The 21,734-nt window shown below is 45.1% G+C and overlaps 1 protein-coding gene across 1 annotated transcript; it reads right to left on the bottom strand.

The window, feature by feature from the left end:
• Nucleotides 1-121: 121 nt before the first annotated feature.
• Nucleotides 122-9,172, bottom strand: LOC128832021 (myosin regulatory light chain 12B-like). Its single transcript, XM_054019028.1, has 4 exons — nucleotides 9,062-9,172; nucleotides 5,236-5,434; nucleotides 4,900-5,061; nucleotides 122-642 (listed from the first exon to the last, which is right to left on the bottom strand). The coding sequence occupies exons 2-4, from the start codon at nucleotides 5,417-5,419 to the stop codon at nucleotides 470-472; spliced, it is 519 nt and encodes a 172-aa protein (XP_053875003.1). The 5' UTR covers nucleotides 5,420-5,434; nucleotides 9,062-9,172; the 3' UTR covers nucleotides 122-469.
• Between the last annotated feature and the right edge of the window lie 12,562 nt (nucleotides 9,173-21,734).

Genomic DNA, 21,734 nt, shown 5'->3' with positions numbered 1-21,734 from the left:
CAAGTTGTAAACCCACTGCTTAGCATTTTAATTCTGAACTAAAATATCAAAAGTGGATACAACTGTCAACTTGGGAAAATGCTTCCATCTATCGTTAGAAAAGCCTCTTTACAAGAAAAGGTTTAATGAGGTATTTTATTTATATAACAATCTTTATTTCAAAATGATATTTATTATAAAAATGTAAAAATCCAGAAATAGGTCTTTTTCTCTTGGCCTTCACATTCACTGATCTTTATCCCCAAATCGTTTTCACTACAATAAAATCCCCCATTTCCAGTCTGATTACAGAGGTGCAAGTGTGCCATAATGGCCTGAAATCCATAAATTCATGGAAAGGCAAAAGCTGTGAAGCTAAACTGCATGCAACAGGTTCTACCAGCAAACAAACAAACAAAAAAAAAAAACAACCCTGAGAAATAAACATGAGTGAAAACAAGAAGTTATCTGCAGGTGTCTGCAGTTTTGTTCAATCATCTTTGTCTTTTGCTCCGTGTTTAAGGATGCGTGTGAATTCAATGTAATTGAAATTGCCCTTTTTGTCAATTGGTGCCTCTCTGTATAGCTCATCTACTTCTTCATCTGTAAACCTGTCTCCCATTGTTGTCAGCAACTCTCTCAGGTAATCTTCTTGAATGACCCCTAGAATGCAATATATACAAGGAATCAGAATAGAGAATATTTTGTATTTCTTCAAATGCAAAGATATGTCAACAACAGGATAAACAGTCATGCCAACAGCAATAGATATGTATCTGCCTATTACAGCATACAATAAATGAGTGTACTTGCACCAAGAGACCAGAATGGCTCTTCATGACATGATTAAAACTTCCATAAACTAATCTTCTCAAATTCCAGAGAGGCAGTTGCTTTGATACAATTTACAAGGATTCATGAAAAGAGGATATAGTACATGGAAGTACAGGCACTTGAAACAGATTTTAAAATGGAGGAACATAAAGACGTTGCTAACTGAGGCAGGAATAAATAAGGTCACAGCTGTTCTATTGTGCAATTTGCATTTTTTTAAGGGATTGTATTCTTCTTAACTTTACCTTACAGTGGATGCACAAATACACCTAGTAGTTTCCTCTAATGACTAAATAGCAGCAGTTTGGCTTTTTCATTGCTGTCAAGTTCTGTTGCTAGAGGGGGTTTCATTTGGATACTGAAAGTATGTGGCACATGTCCAGGAGGAGGGTTTATAACTGAGGAGACCTGCAGACAGCCTGAGCAAGTTAAATCAGGAGGCAGGAAAGCTTGCTATGAGGAGTTGGAGGAAGGGAAATGGGCCAGAAAGGTGGGATAACTGAAGCTACTTATTTTATGATAAATAAAGATTAGCAGAACACAAGGAAATTATTAACACAGGGATAAAATGACTAAGATGACTTGGATACTGAAAATCAAGTTAGGTTAACTTAACATCAATGGCTATTACTAGAGCCATTGGTTGCCAAATAATCCCAGAGAAGTTTAGAAAGTACAAAAAAGTGGTGTGTGGGGGGAAAATGGCAGAAGCAGCAGAGTGCAGAGGATTGGCCACATCCTGATGTCGAGATAAGAGACCTACATTACCTCAGATGCAAAGCTAAGTTATTGAGCTCTAGCTAGAGACAACCCAGTCATAAACAAACTAGCTGACAGACTGCTACAAGAAGGACTATTAGACTATGCAAGACAGCTGTACTCCACAAATGGACATCACAGTGATTAAGGAGTAAACAACCAGCATGTGAAGAAATAGGTTCTGCAGAAACTGATGCTTTAGAAAGGGACTAGATAACCTCAGTGAGCAGAGATCAGAGAAGACCGGAGGACAGAAAGCCAGACAAGCAGAGTGGACCAAAAGCAACCAGTGAGTCATAGACAAGTCTTTGTATGGTGTCGCAATGTTAAAGAGTTTAAACCAATATTCTACATTAAAAAAACAGTAGGAGAGAAGCTTTCAATTATCCACATCTATATTAACAGGGCCGGATGCTCCATAGGATGGGATCATAGCACTTCACAGACCTGGATCAATAACTGAAGGAGATGACAACACAGATTAGCATCTGGTAGAATATTTAGAGGTAAATGCGTGACAAGAGATGGCGTAGGGATTATTTGTCATAGGAGTGCAGGACTTTTTGGTGCTGGAGTTCATCTACATGGATCTGAATTCTTCCATCTGAATAGTTCTGTACTAGATTAAAGCCCTGAACAGTGCTATCAAATAGGAAAAGTTTGCAAAGGATACTGACAGAATACCATAAAGCAGCCTCACTAAGGCAGATGCAATAAAAGAATCAAAACAACTAATTTAGAATTGATCTTGGGGCACACCATCAGAGACAAAGCAGATATTGAGGGAACTAAGAGTAGAGGAACAAACTTTACTAGTACAATTAGATTGGTTCCCGGTGCTATTCGGATAGATATGGAGGAGTAGTATATACAACTACAGTATAAAAGGATATGACATGTTTTGCAGAGGGAAAGAGAAAAACAAATGGGGAAGAATATGTGCTATATCAAGTCAGCCTGGGTCACAACTGCATTACTCTAGTTTCACACTACTAAAAACTCCATTCCTTTGTATACTTTCTTGGCATTATTCACCACACGGAGTTAACTGATGTAGAACTGGGGTAACAGTAGTTAGTCGACCCATATACATATGCATGCAGATGGAGACAACTGATAAATACTGAAAATGGCTCAAGATAACTAAGTTTCTTAATAACACATTGTTCAAAGTACAGATCTCAGGAAAAAAAAAAAACAAGTAAAAGTCAAAGGCAACCACATAGTGGTCAAAAATGTATGAACGGATATTATAAAGAACATTTATATTTATTAGTCAATGAAGACAAAATAGGCACAACTATCAGCAGGAAAGATGTGTTAAATGTTAAGAAAAATAAAGTATACAATTAGGCAATGGAGCAAGATGCTAAAGGAGATTGTGGAATCAATTCAAGACAAGACTAAAACTGATTTATCAGGGATGCTTTACAGATAATGACAACCAGACAAGTCAACCTTGTCAGTAGGTGGGAGGGGGCTGAACCAGAGGCACCTTTCAAGCCAATTGATAAATAAATAAATAAATAAATAAGCTAGAAAGCATGGCATTAACAATACTTCTGAGTAAAAATTTTCTATATGTTCTTATTGGTAGGCTCTCTTTTTTGACATACAGACTAAACTGTAGGCATAGTGAATAAGAAAGACTACCTGTGGAGAGAAAATAATTCATCTACTAACAGACTTCCTCTTTTAGAAGAGGATTGAGACATTTCCTTAGGGAGGGAGGAAGTCACTTAACATTTGAAAAGACCTTTCCAAAGAAGGGCTGTTTACCTAAGCTCCAGCAGGAAGGGGATATCCCCTGAAAAGGCAAAAGGTGCTAAAAATATAGGTTCAAAATAGCTGTTTGAAATTGGACAATACACTTTGAAAGGCTCAGACTGAATATCCACAGATGAGATTAAAAATGCTACAGGAGACAATTGTGAGATAAGGTAATGTGTAATGACATCTGTGGTATGAAACTGATGTAATTTCAAAACATGCTAATGAAGGCTTGGCCCCAGTTTCCTATAGGACTATATTTGCTAAGTATAGTGAGTGCTGTGGAATTCACCCCTTTCTGCTGGATTGTGCTCCAGAATCTCAACTTTCATTAAAAAAAAGTTTCTAGACTTGCAGTTTCAAAGATAACTTTGAAACATGAAAAGACTGCAGACCAATGCAATGGCATCTGCCTGAGTCAGCAGAAATCTTGAAACAGTAGCTGAGAGGTGTGACCACCTCATTTCTCTAAACCTGGGCCCCGTGGATTTGTGATTCTGTGACAACGGAAATGATCTTTTTCCAGGACACCAGGAAATTCACAGTCAGGGTGATGTAGTCAGAGTGACAAATAGGGAAAAGTGGCATTGTGTGTGGACTTAAGTAGGGGACAATGTGGTTGGCATCAAGACTAGAGAAGAGGAGATTACAGTAGTTAAGATGCAACAGGGGGTCCCGAACAAGAGCCTTGGATACTGCGTGGATGTATGGGTCTGGACAAGAGTGGGCCAAGTCAATTACCTTCAAACTAAAGGTTTCAGAGTAACAGCCGTGTTAGTCTGTATCCGCAAAAAGAAGAACAGTACTCGGCTAGCTTGATTATCACTTCAAAAGTTTTTTTTTTTTCTCTTAATTAATTGGCCTCTCAGAGTTGGTAAGACAACTCCCACCTGTTTATGCTCTCTGTATGTGTGTATATATATATCTCCTCATTATATGTTCCATTCTATATGCATCCGAAGAAGTGGGCTGTAGTCCACGAAAGCTTATGCTCTAATAAATTTGTTAGTCTCTAAGGTGCCACAAGTACTCCTGTTCTTCTTTTTGAGGAGTACTTGTGGCACCTTAGAGACTAACAAATTTATTAGAGCATAAGCTTTCGTGGACTACAGCCCACTTCTTCGGATAAAGGCCTCCCATCTCAGTTACATTTTAAAAGCCACAGAAATTGATGTCTGCCCACCCAGCATTCTACTTTGGTGAATTCCTCCTCCTCAGGCAGTTACATACTCCATTTTGGGGAGTTTGCATATTGCCTAGTTACATGTTCTTCTTTGAAGTCCCATCGTAGGAGACAAATACTGGTATGCAAATACTCATACAGAAACAGACAAGAGGACAATCTTCATCTGCACTCCAAGTCTGATATATCAGTTTCTTATCATTTGATAGGACATGAAAGTTAGGACAACTGTCCCTGTGTCATACCACATTTTATCAAGATGAACCTGTTAGCAAAACAGATCCTCACCTATGTATCAAATTTAGATTATGCTGTTAGGCTTGAACAACAGTGGAAAAACCAGAAATCCCAAGAGAGGTGTTTCATCCACTTACCTGTTGCCTCTTCATCAAAACAAGCAAAAGCATTTCTGATTACATCTTCCGGATCTGTGCCATTTAACTTTTCACCAAACATTGTAAGGAACATAGTGAAATTAATGGGGCCTGGAGCCTCATTCATCATGGCATCTAGGTATGCATCAGTGGGATCCTTTCCTACAAGTAAATAAGTCACTTCTTAGAATTAAAGAGCACTGTATGCATTTAGAAGTTAGTCATCTTTCACAACACAGTTCTCACATATTGAAGTTTTAACAAATTCATACTATTGGACTTATTTGAGACAACTGTTAACAAGAAAGTAACAATTTTGTAACTGGAGAACATTACCAAGGGAAGCGAGCATATCATGCAGGTCTTCTTTGTCAATGAAACCATCTCTGTTCTGATCAATCATGTTGAAGGCCTCTTTGAATTCTTGAATCTGTGACTGATCAAACATTGCAAACACATTGGAGGTTGCGCGCTGAGGGCGCTTCTTGGCGGTCTTTGTCTTTGCCCTTTTGCTAGACATGTTGATTATTGGTTTCTGGGTGGGGGAAAGTAAATATATTGACTAAAATACAAACTTAGAACTTACATAACAGCTGTAATGACAATTTACAGTTAAAGTTTACAGCTAGCAGATGAAATAAATGTTTACCATTCCCCTACTCCCCAACTCATCACCAGAACCCCTTTTCTTCCTCAGGAATGAGGGGAGAGAAAGAAGACAAAAATACAAGAAAACAAACGACAGCCAGACTTCAAACCAAAAAAAAGTCATTAAAAGACTTCAGTTTGAAAATGAAAAAAAATATCATGCTTGCTTTATGAGGCGTCAACATTTTGGGTTTTTTTTTGTTTAAGTTGTACAGTCTAGAAATGATGTGCTAAGACGTTTAAGCGGTTCCCCAATGCCATATAATCATTCACAAGTCACTATCACCTCAATATGTTTACAACACAAACCCAACCTTAACTCTGTTCTCTTGTTTTGTTCGGAAATAAAAATATGCTGTGGAATGTATCCTATCAAAGTTTATTAAATGTACAATGCCAATATTGAAGGAATATATTTCCAAGGTGCATCAGTTATAATGGAGCTTGATGGTTTCTAATATGATGGAAGGTTGGTAGAATAGAAGAATATTTTTACAAATTGAAATAATTGGTTTGATGTTAAAAAAAACCCTGTTTTAGAGTAAGTAGAGCTTGTAAACTCTACAAACTTTAAGGGAAGCAACAGAGGGTCCTGTGGCACCTTTGAGACTAACAGAAGTATTGGGAGCATAAGCTTTCGTGGGTAAGAACCTCACTTCTTCAGATGCAAGTCATCTTGTCTTGCATCTGAAGAAGTGAGGTTCTTACCCACGAAAGCTTATGCTCCCAATACTTCTGTTAGTCTCAAAGGTGCCACAGGACCCTCTGTTGCTTTTTACAGATTCAGACTAACATGGCTACCCCTCTGATACTTGAAACTTTAAGGGCAAAGTTAAAGTTGGATGAGCATGGTAAATAAAGGTGGGGTGAGATTAAGGATAAAAAAGGAATTGGCTGGATCCATTAACTGATAGGTTCCAGAGCTGTGCTCCCAGCACTGGTAGCTACGCCTCTCGTGGAGATGGTTTTTTTAGAGCACTGGGAGAGCTCTGCCCTGACTTCACAAGCCACATTAAAGCCCTGCCTTGGCTTGCCAGTGTAGACTAGCCCCCGGGCTCTGCTCCTAAAGACTTTACCAAATCCACAGGAGGACTGCTTGTGTGGAAAGGAAGATTATATCTGCATTGGAAATGTAGATAGTTAGTGGAGAGAAAACTCATCCACATGAAAACTTTAAAGGACCTAAGGGTACGTCTATACTTACTTCCTGGTCCGGATGTAAGCGATCGATCTTCTGGGATCGATTTATCGCGTCTTGTCTAGACGCGATAGATCGATCCCGGAAGTGCTTGCCGTCGACGCCGATACTCCAGCTCAGCGAGAAGAGTACGCGGCATCGACGGGGGAGCCTGCCTGCCGCGTCTGGACCCGCGGTAAGTTCGGACTAAGGTACTTCGAATTCAGCTACGTTATTAACGTAGCTGAATTTGTGTACCTTAGTCCGAAGTGGGGGGTTAGTGTGGACCAGGCCTAAGTTTTATACGTAGAAGCATCTGTTAAGTGTTTGACTTGGATAGGAGTCGCCTCCTTTTCCTCTCCCCTATTATTTTACCAGACCTCCAGCTGGCAAGGCTCCACAAATTATATTCTTGCTAATGTATCTTTGAATAGCATGACTGATATCAGTTATTGTTTAAAATTTATTCTTTTAAAACTTGTGATCATTACAATACACAAGAACTGATGTGCCCTTCATTAAAAGTGAACATTTAAATAATATATTAACTGCTCACTCATCTATGAACTAGGAGAAAAGTCCTCTTTAGAGCACTTTTACTAATCTCCCAAAACCAAATGTTCAAAACTATACTCTTGTATGTCTTCACAACAGAGTTGACTCAGAGATGTGCCCAGATGGATTCATTGGAGGGTCTAGCCCTTTTTAGGCAGCAGTAGAACATTGGGCATGAGAAGTGTTTTGCCCTAATTTCTCAAAACTACAGCTATATCTGCAACCTGGTTCTTTGATATAACTGCAACACCTCACTACATTCTAAGACAAACTGTAAATGGAAAAAATGAAAGCCAAGGTTAGCAAGGAAGTTGCTACATCATGGATTTAAAGTTTACAAGTTTTCCCACTTGTGTGGCAAACTGATGAGCTTTCCTCATAGTTCGACAATTTCCTACTGTCTAATTAGGGGCTATTCCTAACATGAAAGATAGCACAAAAAGGCACAAGGGGAAGCAGTTAAAAATAGTAAATATCGGAGAGTGCACCCGTTTCTTCTTCCTGTCATATAAGGTTGGCTTAGATTGTCACATGGCTCTATAAAACCCAGTGGCTCTCAAGATAGCTAGGCCCATGTGTTTGCACAGTCTGAATGGGTCTGTGGTCTGCGTTTTACTATCTGAGACTAGGTGTAGCAAACAGAGCACTGATCAGTACAGCAGCTGAACTCCACAGTTCCATAGCAAATAGTAATTTGTGGTGCTATATAAATACTTTACTCAAGTTTAAAAACAGTCAGAGCCTAAAAAAAACAACACTCAATTTGGTCGCTGTATTTACATCAATAAAGTGGCACCCTCAACCCTATAATACAAAGGACAATTCCATTTCAGAAGCAGGTCAAAGTATGCCAATGTCCCACTAATTGGAAAGAACATAAGAGTCACCTAAATGCCCCATATTCTGTCCCTTACCTTTGAGTAATCTCACCCTGTGGTACAAATTCCTATTGCTTGAATTATCTTCTTCTGGAATCAATGCTTCAGTTCAATGACTAGACCCACCACTTTGAATGGGATACTTGTATTTCCTTTCCTTATCTTACCTCTCCTATTTTCTGCTCTCTTTTATTCCATTATTTCCCTTCCATCACTGCTCTCTCTCGTCAGACCACATTCCCCTACAGCTGCACTGAACGGATGGGTGTAGCAAATTCCTGGGTATGTAGATACAGTTTATACAGCGTTTTCAGATCCTTCCGGACTAAAAAAAATGCTACATAACCGAGGTGCAATGCGAGCGATTGCAGAGCTTAGCATCACCCCTGGGTGGGGTGGCTCCCTGTCACGGCTTTCTGCAGCCGTTTCCTGCCAATCCCTTTCCCCGCACGCACAGACCGGAGCTCCCAGTCCCCGGGCGCTGCCCGCCTCTCCGCACACAGCTACGAACGGGGCTGCAAGCAGTTTCCCTCCGCCCCCACCCGGCGGTGTCACGGCGGAAGGGGCAACTGGCCGGGATGGAATCGGCCCCACCTCCGGCTTGTCCGGGCCCCAAGGGCGTGGGCGCTCAGAACGGGTCCGCCTGGGATGTTCGCGCAGGGCCCCGGGTAACCCCCGCCCCGCGGGTCCCAGCGTCAGTCGGCGCAGCGGCGCGTGCCAGGGCCTGGTGCTCGGGAGGAGGGACCCTGGTGCCTGCCCGGGCGTGCGGCTCGGAGACCGGCCTGAGCTGCCCTCCGCTCCCGGGCGGGGCCCGCCAGAGCCTTGGGGAAGGGGCCCCTCGCCTCGCCCCGCCCGGGCCCTGCGCTGTCACCGGCCTGGGCTGGGCTCGGCGACGCGGCCTCACCTGGCGGCTGCAGTAGAGACTCGGGTCCAATCGGAACTGGCAGAAACCAGCGGTGCTTCTAGCCGCCCCAACACTTCCGGAGAGCGCGGTTCCGGAGCGAACCACCGCCCGGCCAGGGGGGGAGGGACGGGGGACACAGGGGCTAAACCATCAACGCGGAGAGGGCGTCAGTCGGGCCCGGGGCACAACCGCGCCGCACATTGTGGGGAGGGGAGCGCGGCTGCTCCGCAGTAACTCTGCTGCTCACGACCCGCTCCCGGCAGAGATGGTTCGGACCGTAACCCCCCCTCCCTCGCTGATGTGATGGTGCAGTCCGGTGCGCTCACGGGGCGGGGCTAGCGAGGACTCGTACACAGGTAACCCCGCCCTATAGCGCGCGTGCGCACAACCCGTATAGTTAGCCCAGGAAGAGGGCGGGGGCTGTGCTGCCCTCTCCTGACGGGTACGGTAGCGGCCTCACGGGGGCGATCGAGGGTTGCCCGCTTGCTCTGGCGCCCCCTGCAGTTGGGGAGCGGGTGTTGTTGCCAACCTCGCCTGTTTAAAACTCAGGATCATAGAAATGTAGCCCTAGAAGGGGACTCTATAAATCATCTAGTCCAGGGGTAGGCAACCTATGGCATGTGTGCCAAAGGCGGCACGCAAGCTGATTTTCAGTGGCACTGTCACGGCCCGGGTCCTGGCCACCGATCCTGTGGGCTCCGCTGCCAGCCTGGGGTACCGTCTGCCAGCCCCCTTCCAGACCGGGTCCCGTCCGCCGGCCCCACTCAGCCCGCTGACAGCCCCAGGTCACTGCCACTAGTCTGGCGGGCTCCGCTGCTGGCCTGGAGTTCCACTGCCGGCCTGGGGTCCTAGCCACTGGTCTGGTGGGCTTTGCTGCCAGCCTGGGGTCCCAGCCGCCAGCCCGGGGCTTTGCTCCTGGCCTGGGCCCGGAGCTCTGCAGCCGCCCCTAGCTGTGGCCCTCTGGCCCCAGCCTGGGGCAGTGAGGGGTGCAGACAGGGGCACGAGGGGGCGCAGCTCAGCACCCCCACCTTAAAAATTGTTCCAGCGCCACTGCACTGGGATATTTTTAAGTCCTGATTTGCTGCTTACATCACTATCACATCACATGGTACAGCGCACTGCGTTTGACATTGTGTGTGCCATCTGTTGCGATTTTTTTTCCCACTGTAAGTTGAGGGGTATGTTTGCTTTCTTAGGAGCTCACATTTTGTGAAAATTAGATGTCCATTCATTTCAGCCTTCTTGGACAGACACATTTGGATTTATTCAAAAGAAGGACCGTGCTGTTTGTGTTTTCTGTTGTAAAAGTGTTGTTTGTCGCACATCAAGTGTTCGAGGACATTTTCAAATGAAGCACGAGAAAACCTTTCTTGACGAAGCAAACAAGACAAGATCAAAAAGGCAGTAGCATGATATGAGAAGGAAAGCAGTGTTTTTAAATACTAAAGTGTAAGTAAAAATCAAGCCACAGAAGGAAGTTACAAGATTGCACAGTGCATTGCAAAAAACGGAAAGCTGTTTACAGATGGGGAATATATAAAAGAAGTTTTTCTCAGCAGTTCAGAGGTTTTGTTCAATGACTTGCCAAATATCTAAAATCTTTATCTAGAATAAAAGAACTGTCTGTCTCTGCCAGAACAGTTGAGAGACACGTAAGTGAAATGGCAGAAAACATTAACAAAAAGTAGACGACTGCATTAAAAGACACAGCAGTACAACTGATGAGAGCATGGATATAAACAACATTCCACGTTTGGCAGTTGTTGCAAGATATTGTGCTTCCGATGAAATCCAAGAGGAACTTTGTTGCCTAAAACCCCTGCATGGCACAACAAAGGGGGAAGATATAGTGGAAAGTTTTGTAAACCATTTTGAAGAACGAGGAGTTGGCATCAGAAAATTATTTTGTGTGACAACAGATGGTGCTCCTGCCATGGTCGGAAAACAGAAGGGATTTGTAAAATTACTTGAAGATCAAATTGGCCACCCGACAGTCAAATTTCACTGTATCATCCATCAAGAAAACCTGTGTGCTAAAATTTCTAATTCAGAGCTTAATAATGTGATGAATACAGTGGTGCAAATTGTGAATTTCTTTGTTGCTCGATCTGCTTTGACTCACAGACAGTTTCAAGCACTGCTAGAAGAGATGGACAGTGCTTATAACGACATTCCACTTCACAGCAACATTCGGTGGCTAAATTGTGGCAAGGTTTTGGTGCGCTTTGTAAACTGTTTTGATGTAATCAAGGCCTTTTTGTCGGAAAAAGGACAAAACTACTCCGAACTGGATGATGCCAAATGTCTGTGTAAGCTCATGTTTCTAACTGACATCACCACTCACCTAAACAAACTCAATCTCTGTCTCCAGGGTGCAGGGCAAATGGTTCTGGATCTTTATGAAGCCTGAAAGGCATTTGTTGTAAAACTAGCATTTTTTTCTCAGGATATTCAAACTTCGACTTTCTGCTACCTCCAACACATAAAAGAGCTATCAACACGTTGCACTGTTAGTGTCGATGAGATTGGAATGTACATGCAAGAACTGGAATCAGAATTTTCTGACAGATTTCAAGATTTCCAGCGATTTGGCCTAATGCTTTCTTTCTAATTAAACCTGAAAAGTTCAACTAAAGTGACTTGGATTTGTCTGTATTGCAGTGGATGGGTGCTGAAGATTTCGAAATACAACACATTCAGTTAAAAATCTCAGAATTGTGGGCATCAAAATTTGGAGATTTGCGGAATGCACTTGAAGCTACTGAGAGAGATCATGGGGCCTCTGTTCTGACCTGCTCGATGTCCCTGCCCATTAAATTTAACTGTTTGAAGAAAATTGCATTTGCAATGCTTTCAACATTAGGATCCACATACCTGTGTGAACAGGTATTTTCACACAAGTCCTCTGTCCTTCTCGGAGCTGGTTAACAACTGATCACTCAGAAGCCTGTGTGCAGCTTAAAGTATCCAAATACTTGCCAGACATTGGAAAACTCAGTAAGGAAAAGTAAGGGCAAGGATCACACTAAACTGATAAGATCTGCATTTTAATTTAATTTTAAATGAAGCTTCTTAAACATTTTAAAAACCTTATTTACTTTACATACAACAATCATTTAGTTATATATTATAGACTTACAGAAAGAGACCAAAAATGTTAAAATATATTACTGGCACGCGAAACCATAAATTATAGTGAATAAATGAAGACTCGGCACACCACTTCTGAATCTAGTCCATCCCCTGCACTGGGGCAGGACTAAATATTAAGATTACCCCTGAGAGGTGTTTGTCTAACCTGTTCTTAAAAACCTCCAGTGACAGAGATTCCACAACTTGCCCCTAGGTAATTTGTTCCAGTTAGGAAGTTTTTCCTAATGTCTAATGTAAATCTCCCTTGCTGCAATTTAAGCCCATACATTCTTGTCTTGTTCTCAGTGCTTAAGAAGAACAATTTATCACACTCCTCTTTATAGCAACCTTTTATATGCATGAAGGCTGTTATGTCAAGAGTCAGCCTTCCCTGCCAAATCAGGAGCTGCCTTAAAATCATGAGGGTTTTTTTTTTTTATTTATAAAGGGAATGGTGGGGGTCTCTTATTTGCCCATTTGGAGCCCATGAGCTGCACTCAGGTTACATTTTCAAGCTCAGCTCTGTAACTGTGAGGGCAGCAACTGATTCTGTAAGTAAAGTAGTGGAGCTGTTTGGCTACCCACGCACTCCCAGGAACACACCCACCAGAGTTGGCCACGCAAGGGCTGGGTTGGCTCCCACATGGGGTAGTTTCCGACCCTGTAGCTGCCCCCATTTGCCCTGGGGGCCCTGGTGGGTGCAGTGACGCCAGGGAACACCCTGAACACAGCCAGGCCCCACAGGCTATACTGAGAGCTGACCACAGAACCCTGCCGCTCTTCAGCCACCCTGGGGTGCTGCATGCCCCAGCTGCTTTGCTATGCTAGGGGCTTGCACCAGTGCCCTTCCTAGGATTGCCAGCTTTCTATTTGCAGAAAACTGAACACCCTTGCCTTTCCTCCTGCCCCACCCCTTCCCCGAGGCCCCACCCCCACTCACTCCATTCCTCCATTGCTTGCTCTCCCCCACCCTCGCTCACTCATTCATTTTCACCGGGTTGGAACAAGGGGTTGGGGTACGAGAGGGGGTAAGGGCTCTGGAGTGGGGTTGGAGATGAGGGGAGTTGGGGTGCAGGAGGCGGTTCCAGGCTGGAAGTTGGGGCCAAGGGGTTTGGAGTGTGGGAGGGAGCTCCAGTCTGGGGCAGAGGGTTAGGGTGTGGGAGGGGGTCCGGGCTCTGGGCTGGGGGTGTAGGATCCAGAAATGAGGGGGTCCGGGTGTGGAGGGGGCTCCGGGCTGGGGTATGGGAGGGGGTGAGGGCTCCAGCTGGGGCCACGGGCTCTGTGGTGAGGCCGGGGATGAGGGTTTGGGATGCAGGAGGGGGCTCAGGGCTGGGGCAGGGGGTTGGGATGTGGGAGGGGTGCAGGGTGCAGGCTCCAGGAGGGAGTTTGGGTGTGGGAGGCGGCTCAGGGCTGGTGCAGAGGGTTGGGGCATGGGAGGCAGTGCGGTATTCAGGTTCCAGCCAGCGCTGACCTCAGGCGGTTCCCAGGAAGCTGCCAGTATCTCCCTCCGGCTTCTAGGCGGAGGCGTGGCCAGGTGGCTCTCCCCGCTGTTCCCAGCCAATGGGAGCTGTGGAGTCAGCAGTCTGGGCAGGGGCAACGTGCAGAGCCCTCGTGGCCACCCCCATGCCTAGGGTTACCATATTTCAGCAAGAAAAAAAGAGGACGGGAGGAGCCCCGCCCTAGCCCCGCCCCTGCCCCTCCCACTTCCCGCCCCCCCAGAACCCCCAACCCTCCCCCCGTTCCTTGTCCCCTGACTGCCCCCTCCTGGGACCCCTGCCCCTAACTGCCCCCCAGGACTCCACTCCCTATCTAAGCCTCCCTGCCTCTTGTCCCCTGACTGCCCCAACCCTTATCCACACCCCCACCCCCAGACAGACCCCTGGGACTCCCACGCCCCATCCAACCACTCCCCACTCCCTCCCCAGAACTCCCAACCCATCTAAACCCCTCTGCTCCCTGTCCCCTGACTGCTCCGATCCATCTCCCCACCCCTGCCACCTGACAGCCCCCCCCCAGAACTCCCAAACACCCCCCCCTGCTCCTTGTCCCCTGACTGCCCCCTCCTGGGACCCCTGCTCCTAACTGCCCTCCAGAACCCCACCCCCTACCTAAGACTCCCTGTTCCTTGTCCCCTAACTGCCCCCTCCTAAGACCCCCCCCAACTGCCCCCCAGGACCCTACCCCCTACCTGTACCCTGACTGCCCAAAACTTTCTCCACTCCCCCCAAAAAGCCCCCCCCGTTTCTTGACTGCCCCCTCCAGAACCTCCCTGCCCCTTCTCCTGCCCCCCTTACCCTGCTGCTCAGAACAGGGTGTTGGGCTCTGTGCAGCCGAGCCGGACACGTGGCTGAGCTCCCCAGCACAACAAAACCGGGTCTGGCCCTGCACAACAAAACCCGGTCTGGCCCTGCACAACAAAACCCGGTCTGGCCCTGCACAGTGCTGCTGGACTGGGCTGCAAGGGAGCTGCCGGCTCAGAATGCAGGGCGGATCCGGCTCCTCTACAGCTGCTCCTGAGTCCAGCCCGGGACTTCCCTGCAGCCCTCCCAGCCGCTCGCTCTGCTAATCCCGGACATTGTGAGTGCTTTACAAATTCCCCCCGGACGCTATTTTTAGCACACAAAAGGAGGACATGTCCGGGTAAATCCGGACGAATGGTAACCCTACCCATGCCTAGGAGCTGGAGGGAGATGCTGGCAGCTTCCCAGGAGTCGCATGGAAGTAGGGCAGACAGGGAGCTTGCCATAGCCCCGCTGCAGGCAGCTGACCAGACTTTTAACGGCCCAGACTTTTAATGGAATCACCAGGGTCCCTTTTTGACTGTGTGTTTTGGTCGGAAACCGGATGCCTGGAAACCCTACGTAGGCCCGCTCTCAGCCTCGCACCCTCCGCACAGCAGCTTGAGCCACATGATTCACAAGGGCACGAGCTGTGACGCGCACGGCCAAATGACCACCACGTCATTTCATTGACGCCAAATGAAAACCTTATAGAAAACTAAGGGAGTCAGATTTTAGTGGTTGGAAGCCAAAACTGAAGTTCAGCACAGTTTAAAATTGACCTGCAGAAGAAAAAAAGTGGGGCTGTAACTTTTTTTTTGGTTTTATATGTTGTTTGAATGAAGGTTTCCTCAAAAAAATTATGTTTTTCTGCTTTTTTGTTTTATGTTAAAAATTCAGGTCTTATCTACCATGTTTTTCCTGGAAGTCTTTATGGATGATTAGAGAACTAGCAGGTTTATGACATCACAGATACTAGGATAATGAAACCCGATTAGCTGAGAGGACAAGTGGTTTTTATTGTTATTTGGGGGGGGGGTTGTTTGTTTGTTTGTTTGTTTTGTTGGTACGATAAGACCTCTTTGTTAAAGTCTTTGATAAAGAGTCAACCCTTCCTCCCTCCTTTCAATTTAAGTGCTGATGAAGATCCCAGTTCACATCTCCGGGTCTCCCAACAGTGATCACCAGCATAAACAAGATGATGTTCCTAATATTTCTAAAGTAAAAAATAAGCAGAAACCCCCTTTTTAGACTATCCTCATACATCATAAAAGTAACTAACAAAAAAGGCACAACCTCAGTCCCCCTCTCCCTCCCGCCCCCCGCAATGGCCTTTAAGGACTCCCTGATCCCATTAATGCAGCCCCTTGAAGAAGTGGTAGGATTGGTTCAAATGTAAGTACTCTCCTGAGGCTGAGGACTGAAATGTGTTCAGGGGAAGTTGTTAGTCTGGGACCCAAATGCTTCTGCATTTTTGGAATTTTTCTAATGTGCTCGAGGGCTGGATTAATTTACATGTTACATATTCAAGTCACAGAGTGTGAGGAGTCTGGGTGTAAGGAAGTTGTAAATGGTTTACAATGTTGAAAATAGGAATAATAAAAACATGAATTCTGAATCACTGTTATTTTAGAAAAATACATTGCCAGTACCTTACCTTGTTATCATATCTCAGTTCCTGCATCTTCTTTCATTTTCATCATTAAACTTTTCTCATGACTATATATGACAGCCTATTAAAGTGATAGCTGTAATGGCAGAAAAGGAAGCCAGACTTAATTGTATGAATAAACAGGAGAAGATGATCCATGAGTGATTGATAAAGATTCTTTTCATTAATCAGTGTCTTGATATACAATACAGTACTTCTTTTTTAGATAAAAGAAAAAAAATGTAAACTGAATGGATTATTGCTGAAATGTCCATTTACATAGCTGATTAAGTAAAAATGATTTAAGTTGTAGCAAGTCTACATACTGAAAATATTGGCACTCATACACTGTAGAGCACCATATAGTTTCTGGGGAATAAGGTCCCTTTTTTCCCCTTCAAGTACAATCTTAATCTCAGTACCCCAGCATCACAAACTTTTCCATTGTTTCCCATGTTGGTATTCATGAATACCTACTCTGTGGTCCATTAATCTTTGCAGAACAAGTCATCTTTTTGATTCACATAGTCACTCACCCCTTTTTGTCAGCAAAGTATAGGGATGTGGGTACCATTGATGGCCCTTGTGCAGTTCGGAAAACCCATCTTCTGAAATCTAGCTATTATTTCTGGAACTTTGCTTATGGAAACCACCTGTGGGTAGATCACAATGTTAATTGCCTTGCAAACCTGCACAACCATGGTCCCGATATAGGAATTTCCAACTCTGAAGTGGTTTGCATCTGACTGATAGCTGTCTGGTGTTGCCAGCTTTCATTGGGCTATAGCTGTCTGCGTCTGCCCTGTATGGCTTTGCTGAATCGAATGTTCTGAAGCTGCAGGTTTGGTGCAAGCTCATCACAGCTCCATGAAGGTCTGTTTCCTCATTCAGAAGTTCTGAAGCCACTGCTGGTTATCCCAGGTTTCCAAAATGATGTGATTTTTGTTGTAGGAGCAGCAGTGATTTGTATGCTGCGCTGTATAATCTGTATGCTCAAAAGGTCTGTTATACTTCCCCGCCCTCCCTTTTGTCTCCTCTCCCTCTTTGAATACCTGTGAAGTGGCTTTCCCTCTCCCCCTCCCTCCTGGAATGCTTGTGGGATGAATGGGCTGCTTGAACAGCTGGAAGATCAGAAGAGCTCCCAGGTAGACAAAGTGTCTGGAACTCTAATTAAGCAGCAATCACATGCCCAATGCCTGGACACTGCCCGAGGTGGAGTGTGACCAACCAGACGCGGCCAAGTCATCTCTAGTCGCAGGCCATGAGGAGCAGGTCCTTAAAAGGGGAAGGGGCCATGTGCTCAGGAGTGCAGTCACAAGATTGTTCCTCTGGTGAAGGCCCTTTGCCCCAACCGCCTGGCCAGTGTTTCACCGCGTTGCATTCCATCGTGCCTCAGAAGACTTACCTTCATCGCACCGTCCATCGCTGCGTTGTGGGACACTTATCTTGAAGAATCCTGACATCTCCAGTGCCGCGCCTGTCCTGGGAACGTGAGTATGCAAGTGCGAGTGTGACCTCCCCCCGCTTCTTTTCAGCTTAGCTATCAGTATAATAAAAGTGCTGCTTTCTGCCAAACTCTGGTGGGTCATTAGTCCTCCCTAAGCTTACTAGCTGGCCCAATTTCAGGTAACAATTTTACTACACTGTGCTGGTTCTCCTGCGCCAGAAGTGACAGTCCATCCGTGGCCATACTGGCAATACCAGCATTCATCATATTTGTTCCATGGAAGCTGAATGGATTTGTCATTCCCCCTTAAGGTCAGCCATCCTAGGCATGTCAGAAAGTTCTGCGCAAATTCTACCCTGCATCTCACCTATCATCTGCTCCAGTACATAAACATATGTCTTGAAATAAGTCACATGAGCATAGCCAGATCATCAGTCAGTTGCTCCATGTCTTCCACCCAGTTTAGCAAGAGGGAGAGGTGAGCAGGAACTGCCATGGGCAAATGTGTGAAGGTAGGGGACCATACCAACAGCACATAGCAAAGGGGTTCCTAGAGTGTCTCCTGATGTCCCTGAAATGGTAGTGCTAATATTGAGTAACAACAGTAGCAGTGTGGATGTAGGTATTAGGCAGGCCACTCATCCAGTATTAAACCAGACAGTCCTGCTTTTCTAGGGTTTGTCCCCCATCCAGTACTCAGACAAAACCGGGCATGGTTTTGTTTGGTATCAGATGAGAGAATGCCATTTTGAAGAGTACAGCGCTCCACACCCACCAGCAGGATCTTGCATTCAAAGTCATATCAGCTGGGGTGGGGTGGTGCACTGTTCAAAATGGCACTCCCCATGCGGCGTGACCTTGTATGAACTATGTCTGAGGTCATGCTGGCAGGGGCAGGGTCACACTAGCAGGGGCAGGCCTATGCCATTTCCAGAAGCACCGGAATGTCCAGTATTCCAGGAATGTGTGAGTGGCCACTCTTGCAGGTATACGCATGTACTCAGCATTATACCTATGTCCAGCACAGCACATGTGGATGCTCGGCATAGGTATACGGAATATGCACACGCATGTACACAGTGTAATAATGAGTATGCACGCCTGTGTATACATAGCCATAGTCTTAGCCTTAGTAACAGCTGTTAGTACTAAGAAAAGTACTGCCACCTACAGATGATTTTCATTTTGCTTGTAAAACTGAAAATGCACACACACACACACACACACACACACACACTGTGGATTGGTAAAAATCAATTGTAATACAAAAAGGCTATAAATATGCATTTAAATAGTATTTACATCCTAATACAAGGCACTCAGTAATATTTTCCCCAGACAAATGTACAGAATAGAAATCATTTCACATTAAGTGCTCCAAAACACTAACAGAAAAAAATTCTTTCACACTAAGCACTTCAAAATGCTACATTTCTGCTCCCATTTCTTCCTATATTTCCTTCTGCTCCTCCCACTCTCCTCAAGATTTTCTCTTGACTGGTCTCTTTGTCTCCTTCAATCACTTTCTACTTTGTACCTTCTTTCTCATGCATGTCAATCCTATTTTGGGGGGGTAAAGGGAGAGTGAGGGGGAAAGTCCCTGCTATTTTAGCACAATATTTAATTTTTCCACTCTGTCCATCTGAAAAGCTCCAAGTTCATCTATTTTAATAGAATTGAAATTTGTGTCTCCATTCTTCTCCTAAATGGTCCTTATTTATAGCTCTGAAAGCATATTTTGCCTTAAGCTTAAAACAGCCTCCCAATTCATGTACAGTACAGGAAACCTCTTCCCTCATTTCCTAACACTGAAAACTCACTTGTTTATGAAAATATTCCACCTACAATGACCACTTAGGCATTGTGAATTTAGATTTGAAGCAGGGATAGACTATTAATTTCTATACTTGCTGTAAATCTGCATAATGGAAATCATAATGGCGATGATACGCATAAGAAACAAAAGCAAAATTATCAAAAGAAATGCAGGGTTAGTTGATAGAGAGAGAATATTTAAAAACTTTTCACATGAAATCAGTGATTAAAAAAGTAGTGACAGTTCAAGTTGCACTGAAGAATATATCAAATATATAGGATTTTACTTAACTTTGCTGAGTGCTTTGTCAATGCTTACCAAATAATATGCATCCGAAGAAGTGGGCTGTAGTCCACGAAAGCTTATGCTCTAATAAATTTGTTAGTCTCTAAGGTGCCACAAGTACTCCTGTTCTTCTTTTTACCAAATAATAATAAATGATAATCAGATATTTACAGTAACGATAATACAATGAAAATTTAGCTGATCCCATATTTTTTATTAGAATACCATCTGGATGGACATTGAACAAAAAATGTTCTAGCTATATTTTAACCCTCCAACATACCCTATTTATGAAATTTATCAAGCATATTTTGGTTCAATAAAGATATCCCAGAGTGCATTATTGTACAACATCACAGATGTCTCGTACCCATGATATTAAATAGGGGTGTAGGGGTTATGTGTCAGAGTGTTTATGTCCAGTAGTGCTGCAGTGTGAAATATTTCAGTCCAAAAGAAAAAAATTGAAGTTATGAGTGAGGAGAGTGATTCTAATGGATATCTTCTCTGGGACACCACAGAGGGGACCTGCTTCGGGCAGCCCCCATGCCTCTGGGGGCACTTCCCCTCCCGGGCTCCAGGGGCGCAGGGTCCAGAGGCATGGCGGCTGCCCGAAGCTGGTAGTGCTCGGGCAGCTCGGTGCTTACAGAGCCCAGGAGTTCAGGGAGCACAGCAGCCGCCGGAGCCTGGGAGGGGAAGTGCCCGGCCGGGGGCGCAGGGTCCGGAGGCATGGGGCCTGCCCGAAGCCCGAGCGCTACTGGCTTCACAGTTTGCCGAGAAGCCTCCAGACCCTGCGCCCCGGCTGGGTGCTTCCCCTCCCAGGCTCCAGCTGTGCTGGAGAAGTGCCGGCCGGGGTCGCAGGGTCTGGAGGCTGCCCGGCAAACCGTGAAGCCGGTAGTGCTCGGGCAGCCCTTTTCGCGTGGCTGGAAGGGAGGAGGGGGAATGTGGGGTGCTCAAGGGAGGGGGCGGAGTTAGAGCGGGGGCATTGGGGAAGGGGCAGGGCTGGGGTGGGAAAGGGCGGGGCCAGAGCCCCGTGGAGTGTCCTCTTTTTTTATTTTTTAAATATGGTAACCCTATCTTATGGGATTATCCCATGCTTTGTAATCAAAATGTCTTCTTCTTTGTTGACTCTTGTATTCTTGACTGGGTGAGAAAATAGCTTCAGTGTGAAGTTTCTCTGCCAACTTCTGTGCACTCTTCAGAACGTTTTGAAATCCCTCATCTGACCGGTAAGACTGTAGGTATGACTTTGCTTTGTCCAGTTGTTCCATTGCTCCAGATATATCAAGGTCAACACCTTGGAGTCTCTTGCTTACAACATTTATTTCAAACAGTATGTCATGCCACAACATTAAGCCACACAGAAATTTGAAGTTATGTATGTTTCTGGTGATTCCATTTACCTCTGCCACTGTTCTCCCACAAACAGTTCCTGTCATAGCATTATCCTCCATAATGGCAACTATGGCATCATCTATCTTCCCAATTTGGTGTTTGATAGGCTTTATCGCCTCCACTCGACTTTACCATCGTGTGGCACTCAGTGGTTTCAGTGTCAGAGAGGATGTTCCCAGATGTTGCTTCAAAATTTGCCATCGATGAGTTGATGCAGAGAAAAATACATAGATGCTTTGAATTACATTAAAAAATTCAGCAGCCTCACTAGAAGCTGATGCTGCATCACTGACCACCAGGTTCAATGAATGAGAACTGCATGGGACAAAAAAGCTCGAGGGTTGAACTCTCGGATCTGTGTCTGCACTCCTCTGTTCTTTCCTCTCCTGTTGGCACCATTATTGTAGCCCTGACCTCTCATGTCATCTATCGCAATTCCCGTATCTTCCAGCTTTTTAAGAAGCACATTTGTCATACCAGCTCCTGTAGGATCATCAATGTCAATAAATTCTAGAAAATGCTCTCTGATAGTCACCATTGCAGGGACATTTTCACTAGGTTCTGTTATTGTTACAAAATGCACAAATAAAGTCATTTGTCCATATAGCTGATGTCAGGTGTGCAGTCCAGAATAACAGAGTAATATCTTGCTGACTTCAGATCTGCCA

Source organism: Malaclemys terrapin, chromosome 2, assembly GCF_027887155.1.
Source record: "Malaclemys terrapin pileata isolate rMalTer1 chromosome 2, rMalTer1.hap1, whole genome shotgun sequence".
Lineage (NCBI taxonomy): Eukaryota > Metazoa > Chordata > Testudines > Emydidae > Malaclemys > Malaclemys terrapin.
Note: the sequence above shows the minus strand (reverse complement) of the source record. Positions and strands in the feature narration are given on the sequence as shown.

Excerpts from the sequence above, each read along its gene's own strand:
- LOC128832021 (XM_054019028.1), bottom strand. The coding sequence starts at position 5,419 with ATGTCTAGCAAAAGGGCAAAGACAAAGACCGCCAAGAAGCGCCCTCAG. Across the intron at positions 5,062-5,235 it reads TGATATGCTCGCTTCCCTTG|GAAAGGATCCCACTGATGCA; the intron begins GTAATGTTCTCC and ends ATTTACTTGTAG. Across the intron at positions 643-4,899 it reads TTTTGATGAAGAGGCAACAG|GGGTCATTCAAGAAGATTAC; the intron begins GTAAGTGGATGA and ends ATTGCATTCTAG.